The sequence below is a fragment of the Labrus bergylta genome, chromosome 8 (genome assembly GCF_963930695.1).
Source record: "Labrus bergylta chromosome 8, fLabBer1.1, whole genome shotgun sequence".
In the NCBI taxonomy this organism is placed as follows: domain Eukaryota; kingdom Metazoa; phylum Chordata; class Actinopteri; order Labriformes; family Labridae; genus Labrus; species Labrus bergylta.
The window spans coordinates 14,820,554-14,835,983 of NC_089202.1; the positions used below are offsets into that span (position 1 = coordinate 14,820,554).

Consider the following 15,430-nt stretch of genomic DNA (forward strand, 5'->3'; position numbering starts at 1 on the left):
CCCCTTCAGGTTGAGCAGCAAGTGTTTCTGTCATGTTGTCTTTCATGCCGGCTTGGATTTGGGTTCCAATCTGCTCCCAAGTGTCCTTCACCGAAACACTATTGATTACCAAACACACCCTCCAACGCTGAACATAAATACTGCTGCTGTGAAACACACGGAAACACAAACACTCGCTGATAAACAGACACCCCCTGGCCAGAGGGAGAGATGGGAGGATTTGAAAAGGGAAAAGAATTGGATGCAGAGGTAATTAGATGTCTGGTAATATCTGAATATTCAGATAAAAAGTGCATTAAAGAGCATTTTCAATTACTAACCTGTGCCTGCAACCATTGGGCATTCAACACCTGGTGGAGAAAGCATTCATTATTGATGCTTCAAGCTTTTTAATGGTGTCAGTTGATGTATGTGTAACACTTTGGTATCTTTCATCCATGCTGGGAGGGTTGAAGCAAAGCACATTGGTTTGGAGATGGATGCCTGTGTGCAATTGTTCTCTTCCTCGTGCATGGCCTTGACAAGTGTGCCCGCCTGCATGCAAACTTTTTCTATGATTGTATTTCCAGTCTAGAGATGCTGGCCGATGAGTTTGAGTTTTAACAGTGTGGTGTGTTGTTGACAGAGCTGTACAGCAGATACAATGATCACCTCTGAGAATTGTGACACGTACACAGCAGTTGCAGAAATCAAAGGAAGAACACATTTCTTGTTGCAAACAACAGTTTCCTTGTTTTCCCCTTTCTAAAGATTTCAACCGTGTTGTGTGTGGAGATGTGTACATCTTGTGCCAGAACATGGGTTGCATCCTTTTTACAGATACATAAATCCCAACACACTCTAAGCCAAGCAGCCAATCAACCACATTTAAGCACTAATGAACCCATTCTTTACTCTCATATAGATAAATTGAATTCTGAATGCTTTCTTCTCCACCTTCCCATCTCTTTATGTACTCCATTGTTTCTGTTCGCCTGCTCCCAGAAGCAATGCATAGCCGAACGGAAACAGAGGAAACGTCTTTCTTAATGAGCGTTAGAATCCGAGTTTGCGAGAGTGGGCTTCTCGGGCGTCTCGACAGCATGCATTGTCGTGGTTTCTCTCTGGGGACGAAGGATGAAGAGGAAAGTGAATGAATGTGGAGGAGCATGCAGGACCATAATGGCTGTGTGTGTGTGTGTGTGTGTGTGTGTGTGTGTGTGTGTCATTAATCAGCAGTTGATGAGAAGCAGTTTGAGGGAAGAGGGGGCCTATTACTGCTACAGGACTCTGAGGACACAGTGTGAGGCGCTTTAAGGCTGCCTGCCTTGTGGTCAACATTAAAGCAGGTACAAACACGGTAAACAACACTTGAAAGGAAATCATTATCCCAACAAAGGAACATAGCAAATTTTAAACAAGGGGCCATTCATTTAAGGCATCATTAGGGTCCAACTTTTCCTGCCAAATACAGTACTTTGTCTTGTCATCCATTCTTTTCCCTCCTACACATCCACCTCTCCATGCCCGAGTTTAAATCTTCTATTCTCTCAGTTCTTCTCTATATGTTCTACACTCTTTCCTTCGCCAGCTATGTGTCTTCCTCTCTGCATTGTTCATTTTCTGGCAGGCAGTGTGAGGAACTTCGTAAGAGGGCGACATGAAGAGCACTCTCATGTTAGTCGGCGAGAGTTGCGAGAAACGAGCGAAACAGACTCTCCACGCTTAAAAGACAGAGGAAGGAAAGGAAGCCAAGTTCTAGACGTTATATTTTTCCCTCACTATATGTAACTTTTCTGCACTGAAAGCTGCTGGATAGAGTGCACTGCTGCAGTACACAGAGGCTATTACAGTGTAGCATCCTGGCTGTAGGGGAGAAATCTAAGAGGATAGTTGAGTTTCAGTTTGTATGTGGTGGGTAATGAGGTGAGAGTCCCTTCTTGCCAGAGGTTAGCGGTGGTTAGGAGGGCAGGTAAACACACCAGCTGCTCCTGACTGCCTGGCCTGCAGGCCATGGTGACACAGGAGGAGGAGGAGGAGGAGGAGGAGGAGGAGGAGGAGGAGAGAGAGGTGCGGGTGATGATGGGGTGAGGAGAGACTGGAAAAAAGCAGGGCAAGGAGATGGATGGGAAGCCTAGAGGCATTGAGAGGTAAAATAGGTGGCTGGATATTACCAGACTGCAACATTTAGTGTAATTTACAGTATTTACCCTGGTGGGAAGCTTACCTTCCAAAGTCAGTCTCCTTTAAAGCTGCTGCTTACCTCCTTCTAATCTGTAAATGTGATCTAAGTCTGATTATTTTCAGGCTTAAATACAAACCTGTTTTCCTGTGTGTGTGTGTTACACTTATTTAGAATGTAGGACACCTGCTGCTGTTTGAAAGGCCCTTTGAATTCTCATTTTTCTTACTCTTACAGGAATAGTACTTAGATAAGAAGATCAAAACACATTTCAAGTCAGTGTGCAGTTTGGAGCTTATTGTAGAGCAGCAGGAAGAAACAGGCTCTTTCCCAACCCGAAAAAAGCCCTCTGAAGCTCAGTAGTAAACAAGTTATTTATTTAATTTATACAAAACCCAAGTGTAAAAAGAATGTTTTTGCTTTGTTTTGATATTTAGTCAGGTTTTGTTTTGTGTGGAGTTGCCTGCCACAGCTTGCAACAGCTTACAGGCTGAGCCAGGAGAGCTGTTTCCTGGTGCATCCAGGCTTTATGCTAAGCTAAGCTAATTTCCACCCTGTTCTGGCTCTAAGCTTAACAAATAAATATGATAAGAGTATTCATATTTTCATCAAGTGTTTTTCAATGTTGTCAAAGGTGTTTTCCTCAGCTCTCAGAAAATGCCTTCACTTTCAAAGGGAGACTATTTTGGATTATTTGGTGATTTTGTGTTTTTCTGTTGAATCTTTAAACACTAATCTCCATTTCATGTCAGCTGTGATTACAAAGGAGCAATTTTAGTTTAATGAAGTTCAATTATGAATGCATTTTTATTATAAAAAAGAGAAAAAATCAGCCTTAACTGAAGAGATGCTCTTTAATCAAAAAGTGTATGTGTGTTTGGTGTGTGTGTGTATTTTGTTTTTTTTATTTAAAGATTATTTTAATAATTAATATAAAATTGTTAGCTTTTAATATCTACTTGGATTTTGAGATAGTCCTGTAAAGAGTCATAATTAGTTGAATATGTTATATTTGAGTGTTAATATGGTTTTTGGTTTGAATATGCTGCCACTGATAACTGGCCAATCTTCCTTTTGCTTTTTGAGCACTTGTTACTCCTCTGTTAAGTACCTTCTCATGTCCAGCTCTACCTGTTACCTCCTGTCCTCTCTCCGTGTGTGTGTGTGTGTGTGTAAGAGAGAGAGAGAAGAGAAGCAGAACCAGAGTGCTGCTTGTAGTACAACAGATCATTCATGTGCTGAGTGGACAGCTACATTTGGCTAATGCAGCCCGGCTTTCTCTGCTGGCTGCAGCCGGCCACCTTGGTGCCAGTGTAAAGTGGACTGTAAATATTGACAAGGGAGACAGCAAGAGGCAAACAGTGACCTTGTCAGAGTGGGAAAGAGAGAGATGGAGGAGAGAGGAGGGGTTGATAGAGGCATGAAGAGGGGATGGGGAAGGGCTGAAGAGAGAGAGTTTCTGCCTTCTCCCAAGGCAACTGAGTGTGCTTTGATGCACTGTGGCAGGGAACACACTGTCTCCCCAGAGAGAGAGAGAGAGAGAGAGAGAGAGAGAGAGAGAGAGAGAGAGAGCACAGCATCGCACACACACACTTGTGCACACTAACACACACTCATGCACACACCAAATCATACACACACTTGTGCGCACCATGCAGAGTTTTCACATTAAGCGTCCACACAGCTTTCGAAAATGTCAAAACGCACACACACAGACACACTAACATTCAGTTGCAACCCCACTCAGTGCACAGTGTGCACACTCAGACAACAGTGTCAGTGACACGGATTTAATCCTCAGATGGTTGAAACGTATGAGGTTGAGCTCCGGATTCACAGTAGATTAGAAATGACCAGCACTACTGATCTGCCCAAACTGAAGGAAAAAAAAAAAGACCTCGGCAGCATCACAAACACACACACACGCACAAGTCAACACTTCCTTCAGACAAATCCAAAGAGTCTGTCCTCTCAGAGGCGCTCAGCGGGTTGTGTTGTCTGAACAAGCACAATCAATTAGGTCTGATTTGTTTTGTACAGACATGAATTGAAACGTTATCATGAGTGCAGTGATTGTTGAATGACGCTGATGGAGATGGTGATAGTGGCAGTGGGTGTATCAGGTCCTCTACTGCCAATTAATGTCAGAGGTAGCTGCAGCACTCAACACTATGGCCTTGATTGTGAATAATTTAAGTGTGTGTGTGTGTGTGTATTCAGGCCTGCAGCTTATGTGTGTACCTTCTAAGTAAAGCCACTATTTTTCTTCTTTTTCTAACCTTCTTTCATCCCCTCCTTCTCCTCCTCCTCCTCACTTCATTCTGTGTACTTATCTATGCGTTGATTATTGGGTTACTGTATTTCCAGAGCATTCTGCAGGTCACATTGAGTGAAAGCTTCAATACTGTAGATGGATGTATAAGGTGTGCGTTTAACCTCAGAAAATATAGGCTGGGCTTTTTCTTTTCTTTTAGTGAGCAATGAGATTACATGTACTGTGTTTTATCTTAATCTCTTTCAGAGACCATCAATTCATTCGGTCCTAATCTCATCTCCAGGCACTCTGCTGTGACTCTGCTAGCCTAGTGTGTGTGTGTGTGTGTGTGTGTGTGTGTGTGTGTGTGTGTGTTTTCTCTCTAAAGCCAGCCAGTTTAGAAGACTTGAATTTCTGTGAAACTGGTTTGTCTCGTTATATTCAGACTTTGCACTGACAACAAGCCTCTGCTGAAACTTCCAGTGATGTCTCGAAAACAAGCAAGACAAACTCCCCAGTATTTAAAGAGAATACTAAATCAAAAAATATATAGTTGCTCCTTTGAAAGCATCAATAGTGTTGGCGTGATCAAACACTGTGGGTTTGTATAAATAGGTAGACATTTTTTTTCTTCTCAAAAGCGTACTTCAGGGTGACTTGATAGCGAGAGAGAGAAAGAGCCAAAAGATGACACGCAGTGAAATTCACAAGCGGGTCAATCCCACAACATCAGCACCACATGGCTAAGGCCGCCACCCCCTGAGCTGACCGTGGATATTTTTGGTCAACTGTCCCTTTTTAAGAGAGTCGAGCTAACCCATTAGGAATGAATTTGATCAGCTGCTGCAGCGGGATTGTGTTCCTAGTGACCAGCGGCCTACTAATCTCTTAAGCCAAGACCAGCCACATGTACATCTCAACCTCTTCTCCACTGGACCTACAGTAGATTTTTGTTTTTGTTTTTGGAGGTTGTCTAGCAGGTATTCAGGGTAGCAAAAACGTGCATAGGTGTGTGTGTGTGTGTGCACATGTTGTGTGTTTGCTCAGATTTGTAGGAGAGGTCAGGGAGGGTAATAAAAACAGGCTTATCTCCTCTCGTTAGGCACAGCAGATAAGAGATGCAGAGGGAGACGCTGCAGATTTGAGCTGTCGTATTACCAGGCCAAACAAGCGAATACCAAATTACACTCGTGACGGAGTGAGGATGACAGGAGAGAGGGATGATGGAAGTGAAAAAAAGATGGATGGATGGATGGATGGATGGAAGAAAAGAGAGGGAGGAGGCAGAGATAAATGCAGCAAAAGCCATGGCCCTGCGCAGGGAAGCTGAGGATAGCCAAGCATGTTAACCTTAATCCCTTCAGGGAGCAGCGTAAACACACAGGAAGAGAGAACAGGTATTGAGTGGAAAAGAGCGGGATGGGAGATCTTTGTCTCAGCGCTCTCGCCTTCATCCCCTCAGTGTGTGATCAGCCAGTTTGAGGCGGCAGCAGCAGCCGGGAAATCCCTTCAGAAGCCAGCGTCTTAATCACAGCCTTCATCTCACTGGGCTCTTCCTGCTGCCTCACCCTCCTATTTTTTTCTTGTTTTGATTCCTTTCACTTCCTCTCTCTCTCCCCCTCAATGTCATTCTCGACCAAACTCCACTGATCGACTCCACAACTTGACTCATCTGTCAACGAACCTTCTTTCGCTGAGCACTCTATCCTCATTTCAGCTTTTTCCTGTCAGTGACTCACATGACGTTTTAAAAAGAGTGTTGATCTGTCTCCTGAATTTCCTTTCCTCTTCCTCTGAAAGCAGACAGTAAATGAAGTGATAAAAAGTCAAACTAAAGAAAAAGAAAATCACGCCACTGGCCTGTACTCAGCCATGCATCTCAAAGCTCTAGAGATTCTGGTGGTATTTTCAACCTCGCTGAAATGGTTCTGCGGTAATTTCAAGATAGTTTCAGCCAACCATCCAGCCTCATTTCCTCGTCCTCCGCTCCCTCCTCCTCCTCTGTGCCTCGTGGGAGAGCACTGGTCTATGGTTGACTGACCGAGGTGAGCAATGGAAGGCTCCCATATAGGAGGGGATAGATGTGTATCTAGCTGGATGGTCTCTTGCATTGATCTGCTGACAGATTTCGAGCTGACCTTTTAACTGAGTTTGAACTGTGGACCATCTCCTCATTCTCGGTGAAGATAAATAAAACAGCTTGGAAATACTGACTTCTCTGTGCCTCGGGGCTCTGCTGAAATAAATTTGGTGTTATTATCTTTGAGCACTTTATTTCTGCGTTTATATTAATGTTTAAATAGTTGTGTGTGTGTGTGTGTGCGTAAGATGTTTATCTGGAAAAGAATGACACCAGGGCAAAGGCAAGCTGCAGACAACCATGTTTGTGAAAATGTGTCAGACTGAGGTTACAGTGGAGGATGCCAGATGCTTCTTAATACATGGATGTGTATTTAGTTTGTTTTAGTGTATGGGATTTATGTAATATCTGTGTGTGTAGTACATGTCCTTGGCAAATCGCTACAGAGATTTAAGCAGGCCTAGCAGACGTACGGTACACGTACTCTCTCTCTCTTTCTCTCTCTCTCTCTTTCTGTCTGGGATATTTCATTAGCGCAAGACATGGCTGCCGTCCAGGGCCAACACAGAGGGCAAGCTCTCGAGTCAAGTCATTCACACAAACGCACCGCACCTCAATCCTCCAAATTGGCCTCTTTTTTTTTTCTGCAGCTCTCTTCTCTTCTCTATCAGAGGTTATCAGAGCAGCTGGAGCAGCTTTCTACCTGAAACCTGCTGAGTGAGAATCACTCTGCCTGGTTAATGACACCGTGTGATAAGAAAAGGCAAAAGGAACACTGGGGGTCTCAACAGAGTTTAAAAAAGAAAAAAAAGCAGCAAAAAAGAGGGGGAGGGGGGTGGTGTGAGAATAAACAGACATGGCATTGGAATGAGGAAGCAATAACACAGAAAACCTACTTGAAAGACAAGGCAGGTATTGGTGTCAGAGTGAATGAATGTGTACTGAAGCTGCGCAGTGTTTCGCTTTTAAAGAGACACAGCACCACCCTGTGGCAGACAATTGACACAACATAGATGTACATATTTGTGATTTAGATGTCTGTGTCTGATGCCAAATTTCAGTCGCAACAGTTGGAGGTGTGACAGAGGGTGTATATGCCAGCTTATTTCGCATCCAGTCCATCTCTGTAACTAGAATTCTCATGAACACGGCCAAGTTTAAGAAGTGTATATATATTTAGTATTCTGTGCAAATAACTCCCTCGCAGTTCCTCAATGCAAAACACTCACTCTGAAGAAGCATCAGGACTTGACTGCAAACGCCCTTCAGCCGCCTCCATGACAGTCCTTGTAAAATATCTGACTAATTATTCAGCATCGTTTCATTTAAAGTTACATTTTTTTGTTCTTTTACCACCCAGAGTCATAAATGTAAAAGACAGCATTTTATGGTTGAACTGAAACAAAAGCGTGTTTTACAAGCTTCCCGTTAGACACTTTTAAGATGGTTGAATGAATAATTAGTTTTAATTTCCTGCAGCTCAGCCTCAGTTTCCCCCTCCAGCATAATAACTGCTTGTCCTCTTTCTTTATTACAGAAGTGTTGGAAAACATTAAAGACCTGACAGTAAATCTACTGATGGGTGATATGAACAGATAATTAAACGCATTCTGTTGAAATGGATTTTCTGCAAAGATAAATGAATTGTCATGTGTTTGGCTAAGAAAGCTGCTGTTGGCGTTCAACAAAGACACGGTATAATTTGTGTTGTAATCTAAAAATCAAACACACCCTCATTCCCTGTCTGAGTGCTGTGGTAGTGTAGTCTTTAGACACTAAGAACTACTTTAAATGCAATGAGGGCACTACATGTTGGTTCTGGTCCCCTGATAGGAGCAAACTGAAGTTTTGCGTCAGGGGAAAAAACAATGTGAAACTTATTTGTACCCAACAGAATACATCCAAACAACATAATTAACTCAGTTCACCCCATCAAAAGAAGATTTTCTGTGTATTTTATCTTGGGAACTTTTTTTTTCCAACATTAAAGAGCTGGAGGCTCAGTGATTACTGTTGTGACTGTGCAGATGAAGGTGCACACAGTGCTGTTCATACTGAAGGTTCTTATTAACTTTCTACGTTTCTAGTGTTTGATTATGTCATTCCCTGGTTCCTATTTTCCAGTCTTCAATCAAGCACAGCAAAAAGCTTAAATTATAATAACAGGACCTAAAGTGAATGTTTGTAAAGCCCATTGTGTAGATGGCAGACTGTAAGATGCAGGCTTTTGGTATTGCGCAGTGTAATGAAAAGCATAAAAAAGAAGAAAAGCAAAGCTATTGTAGCCGAGGGAACATGTAGGGGTCACTGCTGAGAGAAGATGTTCTGGGTTGTAACAAGTAATGGGAAGAGATGATCATTAGGACACTTTGTGTGTGAGAAAGAATGGAAATAATTTTAGGGGGAAATTCAAAGTAGTCGATTGTTCGAGGAGAATTGTAATTAGGGGACTAACAACATTCAATCACGACCCTTCCAATTACTGCGACCAGAGTTTGGTCTCATCTAACGAGCTTCAGATCCTCTCTGCCCTTTACCACCCCCTCATTAGCATAATCCCCTGGGAATACAGGGGGATAATGAGCAAAGCTGCACCTTCAGTAAACACTGTGTGTGTATGTGTGTGTGCGTGTGTGCGCGTGTGCGTGTGTGCGCGCGCGTGTGTATGTGTGCGCGTGTGTATGTGTGCGCGTCAGTTCATGTTCAGTGTGGTCATGGTTCATTAGTGGAACCTCTGCATGATTCCTCTGGTTTGTTTTAATCACCCATGTGACTCAACACTGTAATCAAGACCCTTTCTGTACCTCACCGTTGTTGCACACACACCTTCACACTCACACTTTTTAATAGGCTACCCTTAGTCATGGGTCTACAGTGAGGGGTACACATTTACCTCACTGGCAGTCTTACACTATACAACTTTTTCTGATGCTTGTTAAATCAATGTTTTTTTTTTTACTTTTGTTCTTCTGTGGTTTTTTACTTTTATTGCAGCATGTAGGGTCATTCTTGACTTTAGGAACACATACCGTTACTAAGAATTCTGAACTCAAGGCTGCATCCCCAAAACATTTGGCTACTCGTCTTTGAGAAGGTTGACACCACTGCCATTTGTTACACAACAGCAATTATTTATTCCTTCACTTTTTATTTGAATAATTTGTTTATAATCATATTTATTGTGCTTTACACATTGTAAATATGCATACAAAGGTCTAAACCCGCACATTATCATAAATAAAGAACAAACAAATGAAACTAAGAAAGCAAACAGTAAGAGACATCCTGTATGCTCCTTATGTAACTTATTTGCTGAATACAAACACATTATCCTTATGCAATGCTGTATACCATTTTCGAAAGTATACATACATATTGATTTCTTGGTGACTTTCAAGTTATTTAATTATGGCCCTGTATTCTTAAAAAGCGGAGTGTTTCCCCTTCAGTGGCAGTGGTCAGTTCCACCACTTCTGTATGGATAAAACAAAGAAGCATGAAATATAAATGATTGCACTTTAGAGGTTCTGGTACAAGGCTTTCACACCTGCACAAAACTTCTGAAAAAATCAACTTTGTTGGGTGAGCTGCACGTGTGAACGCCAATAAATGCAGCTCACGCAGTTTCTCCTGCTAGTCCCGTTGTATTTTTTTCCTCTGAAAGTCCAAGTGAGCAGATGTGAGAACGTAGAAGGATATAATCAGGAAAATTCACTTTGAGTGATTGGAACGGGGTGGTGACCAGGATGTTCTTCTCCACTCTTTTGTGGATATTTTGTTTCTGTCAAACTACACTTAGCATTGATGTAAAGGCAAATATGCTCATTATAGCACCTTATAGTGGACTCTGTTGCTTTGTCCACCACTTCTGCATCGTTCTTTTTATGTCTCAGGACATTTCCCCGCCCACCCCTCAGAGCGGGATAACCTCGACCCTGAGGTGTGCGTGTGTAAACAACCAGATCGCGGTCCTCTTTAAAATTCTCTATAAATTTTTAGGAGAGCATATGTGAAAACAGCTTTAGATAGCTGTTATTATTGGACTGAGCCAGGTTGTTCACCTGTTCTTAATCTTTGTGCAAAGCTAAGCTAAAAAGCTGCTGTCTGCCAGTTTATCTGAAGCACAGAAATGAGGGTAGAACTGATTATTGTAAGTCTTATTCTAAGTGTTGCACTAACTTCAACATATGTATCATAATGCCAAACAGTTTCTTTATTTTATAGAAAAATTCAGGAAAGCAGATATTTTAAAATCTGAATCACTGGTGAAACTGCCCAAAGCTTCGTGTTATAACAATATGTTGTAAAAATATCCAAGCAGTCATGCTTTATGAGTGTCCAGAAGGCTTAAAGCTTGTGATCCATTGTGGTAAATAATATAAGAACAGTAAGGCTGTGTTTTAAAAAAGGAATGAAGCTGTGTCATTTTAATACCAAGTTGGTCTAACGCTGTTTTTTCTCCTTTACTATTTTCAGGCACTCGTCTTCCTGAGAAGGGTGCGACTACAGGCAGCATCATAGGAGCTCTCATTGGTGTCATTATACTTTTGGCCATAATTGGAACAGCCATAGCGATGTACCGCAAACACCGTGACCAGAAAGAGTGAGTATCTGTGTGACAACATTACGGTACATAGTTAAATCTACTTTGATATCAGTTGACTTTACATGTGCTTTTGGTCATTTATATTTTCTTTTATGTGTAAATTGTTCCTTTTTGAGGAAATGGATGTGTGCGTTACTATTTGTGACTCACTGGAGATCTGTGTGTTTATGTTGCAGTGGTCCACCCAAATACAAACCCCCTCCCCCTAAGAAGACCAACAGCTCTGCTGGCAGGGTGAGTCACCATCAGGAGAACACAATTATGAACCCCATAATTGTGTAACTTTTTCTGAACCATAGTAAAAATGCTAGATTGGATTATAAATGCTGTAACATGCTGACTGATGTGTGTGTCCTCAGCAGGTGAACACGGCTCCTGCCCCTGTGGTCGAAGACAGACCTCTGACGGATCAATACTACTCTACCCAGAGCGTCGAGCCAGTCACAGTAAGGGAATGGGTTGGTTAAAAATGCAGACCCTCAATCCTGCAACAAAGATGTACATTATTTATTGCGGGGTCTTTTTACGACTTCAAGAACCCACACAGAGCATGGAGCATTGTGTGATCACACAGTGCATGTCCAGTTCACCATACCTTCATCTGACCAGCCTACTCACCGAGTTATCTGTGGTTGTTTGTGGTTTTTATTAGATAGTGTACATAACAAAAATACAATTTTAAACTGTCCTTTTTTTACAAAGTACAGTACTCTTACTGTAAGAACAATATTCATTATGTAACAGTTTGAATTATTATGTAAATACAACCACAGCCCCGCAGTGCTCAACAGCTGGTCTGTACTTCCTCATTAAGCTTTGTTGTCCTACTGTTAAAGAGCAGCATTCAAATGTAAGTTATGCAACCAATCCACAAATGACAATTAAAAACATTATGCAGTGTTTAGGTAACAACTGTGCTTGTTGCATAATCTGGGAGAAAATCATTAATGTCAACTGTAGTCATCTTGTGAATTCATGAATAATTGAGGATAAGTTTCAACATTTCAATATCACATCTACAGTGAAATTAGAAAAACAGAGACCAAGCTGCAATGTTTTTGCTGAGTAGTGACTTTCCAATAAATCATCAATCTATTTCAAAGTTAATCAGAAGTATGAAAACAAACGAGTTTCTACTGTCAGGACTTTGTTAAAACGGCTGGTTATGGTGTGTCAGTGCCAGACTGCAGCAGTGATAGAAAACACACATAAGATGAAAATGACACAATAACAGTAACAAGCCAGGGTTGTTACTGTTTGGTATGAATTGAAATTATTACAGTGTTTAAAGTCTGATCATCTGAAATATTTGGAGAGTTGCTGAATCATTTATTACACTTTTTAAAGAATGAAAGGAAAAAAAACCTAAACTGAAAAAAAAGTTTTTAAAAATAATTTTGCTAAATCAGCGCTGGAAGCTGTAGTCTTCCATGTGGGCGGCCCAGGTTCAAATCCGACCTGTGGCTCCTTTCCTGCATGTCGTTCCCCACTCTCTGTCTCCCTGATTTCTGACTCTGTCCTATCTCTCAAATAAAGGCTCAAAAAGCTCAAAATTAAATCTTAAAAAAATAAAAATAATAATAAAATAGATCCACACTATTTTTTTTACATAGACCTCAGATAAAAACTTCCTATTCTCTTGTTTCTGTCAGGACCTGGATACCTACCATGATGAGGAGGATGATGGTGTAGAGGACAGGGAGCATTATTACTCTGCTGCCCCCTCTGGCTGGGATGATCCCAGAAACAATGAGGTCCCGCCTCCTTACATGCGCAGAGATGGCAGCCCTCAGGACTATCACCAGGCCCCCAATGTCAACCGCGGGGAAAGCTTTGTGTCGTCCGCCATGTTTGTGTGAGAAGACACGGAGGAGTAGATGTGCATTTGTGTGTGTGTGTGTGTGTGTGTGTGTGTGTGTGTGTGTGTGTGTGTGTGTGTGTGTGCGCGTGTGTGTGTGTGTGAGCCTGGGTGAGTGAACATTACTGCAGGCTTTATGAGACAGAAATAGATTGAGCTCTGTGGAGGGAGAGTGTAAGGACATAATGTGAACATTTTATGCTTAGCTCTGAATTTCAAGTCTGTGCTGCGAAGACCATTTTTCATTTTTGTAAAAGAATATTCATCTGTGATCATGTCACTTATAGTCAGGACTCTGAAATAGTCAGGTTTAGATGTGTGTTACTCTTTTCATTACATTTTTAAACTTAATTAGCTTTGGCCAGCAAGACACAAAGGCTGCTAATGCACTGTAGACTTACAGCTGCTTGAATATAATGCAATCATCATTCTGAAATGGTGGAATAATTGAAATTGATGAGGTTTTAAATACCATATGCCTGCTGTTAAATATTACATCATACATCGCAAACACATTTTTAAGCACCCAGTTGCAGAGTTGAACCAGATGTTTGCTGCAACACTGAGCTGGCTTGCATTATGGAATGAAAAGCTGTGACACACCTTATGGTTACTGACATGTTTGGTTAACAGAAGCACAATATGGCGCTGCATGTTATCTCTGTCTAGTCGTGTCAGACGGCTGATGTTGGTTTCCAAACTCAGCTGGCATGGAGTCGTTGTATAGCAGGCGCTCTGTGGAGACGCTATTAGCAGCAGTTAATCAGGCCGAGACGAGACTCACAGACCGTGACGACATCAGGGCGTAAAACTGCAGCCAGGGGGGTTAATTGCTGGAGCAATCCTATATTTATGTTAATGTTTGTGTTTGATTTAAGTGGGTTTTTTTTTATTATTTTTATTACTTATGTCTTCTGCATCTGCCTTATTCAGAAACCTCTGTAACAAAGCTCACTGTCGGGTTGAAGGAAACAGACCTTAACAGCTAAAGAATGATCAAACTTTGTCTGACCTGTAGCTTTCTAGCTGTTATATTATATATTTTTTTTACTTGCAACAATCTATCATTAGAGCCATAGTGAAGCTCTTCTTTATCGTATTCAAAGTGCTGTATTTTGGAGGTTATCTGTTACTTTAAAGAACTGCAAACTTGTGTTCCTGTTTGTTTTTTCTTCTATTATTCACATTGTCCGTCCAGCATGCCCAGATGGATTAGGGTAAATCTGGATTAAGTCCATGAATCTGTTTCAGTTCATCTCCCTAGTGGGGGATTAAATAGTTCTTTCTCATCTTCCAAGAGGTTGACACAGAGCCTGTTAGTATACTGATTTGTGTGTCCATTATCAGGGTCAGGGGTTAAACAGGTCAGAGTTTTGTTTATTATACACCCAAACTGTGTTAGTGCCAACCACTTTCTTTTATTATCAGATAGCCTTTCGAGAAATGTGATGTAGTTTTTCTTTCAGTGATTTTTTTTATTTGGTTTTAATCTGTTTTATTCCTGGACTGTGTTGTAAATTATCTTGAGAGATGTTGATTCAATAAACATTTATACTGTGGTCTGGTTAAAGCTGATTACCTGGATTTATCCATTTCTCTATTTTGTGCAGCTTTATTTGTCAAGTTGTATTTCCACCATTTGGCCATAGGGTAGCAGTATGGACTGAAAGCAAAGGAGGGCTTAACCCACCAGAGAGCTTCAGTCGTGACTCAGACACATGCCTACATTTGATACAGAAAACACGTCATTCTTGGGGAAATGTAATGCCTCATTTACAAGTTACTATCAGCACCTTATAGACACATCTGTCTAAAGAAATCTAAACATGATAACGGGCAGTAAAGGCAAAAGATAGCGCTATCAGACTGCAGCTGCAGTACCCACTAATGCCCAGCAGAGGGCTCTAGATTTAAAATACAAAGACTGCATGATGCTGTAGCTCTCCCGATACAGCAGCAGGCACTTCTCTGCCTCCTCTCCTCTAGTCTGACTCATCTCTTTCTATCTTAAGCTGCATTTCCTCCAATCCCGTACTCACAGTCCACGAAAAAGTCTACTGGCACAAGAAGAGGGTCTTTTTTTAGATCAGCGTGATTCATTTCCTACACTGAGACTGCAGCAAAGGAGCCAAAATGTGCACTCTTAAGAGATGCAGAAAACAAGGATTACATATGCCATCCCTTTGCTGCACCACTGACTCACATGTTCTAACCACTAGTGCATCACAGTTAACACTGAATTATTGCTATAAAGAGTGCGGCAGTGTCCTCTTTTTTTTTTTTGTGCTCAGCCTTATGCAGATTAATGCTGCAGTAGAAGGTGAGGCGCAAATGGCAGCCCACCATGACTCTGAAGTCTGTTCTCTGCTTGTATTCTGGTCACACAGATACATGGGAGATTCTGAGTAGTGGTGAATGTGTACGAGGTTTACAGCTGACACTGTAACCTTTAGCTAAAGGCTCGGACTTAA

The 15,430-nt window shown here is 41.6% G+C and overlaps 1 protein-coding gene across 2 annotated transcripts in view; it reads left to right on the top strand.

Annotated features, from left to right (window-relative positions):
• Positions 1 to 14,518, top strand: part of si:ch73-22o12.1 (nectin-2) — a 77,923-nt gene extending 63,405 nt beyond the window's left edge. The window contains exons 7-10 of one of the 2 annotated variants that reach the window (XM_020649130.3): positions 10,972 to 11,098; positions 11,278 to 11,335; positions 11,461 to 11,547; positions 12,754 to 14,518. In XM_020649130.3, the coding sequence (XP_020504786.2) occupies positions 10,972 to 11,098; positions 11,278 to 11,335; positions 11,461 to 11,547; positions 12,754 to 12,960 (479 nt within the window). In that variant the 3' untranslated portion in view covers positions 12,961 to 14,518. The remainder of the gene's footprint in view (positions 1 to 10,971; positions 11,099 to 11,277; positions 11,336 to 11,460; positions 11,548 to 12,753) is intronic. The other variant, XM_020649132.3, reaches the window with a different exon arrangement.
• The last annotated feature ends 912 nt before the right edge of the window (positions 14,519 to 15,430 follow it).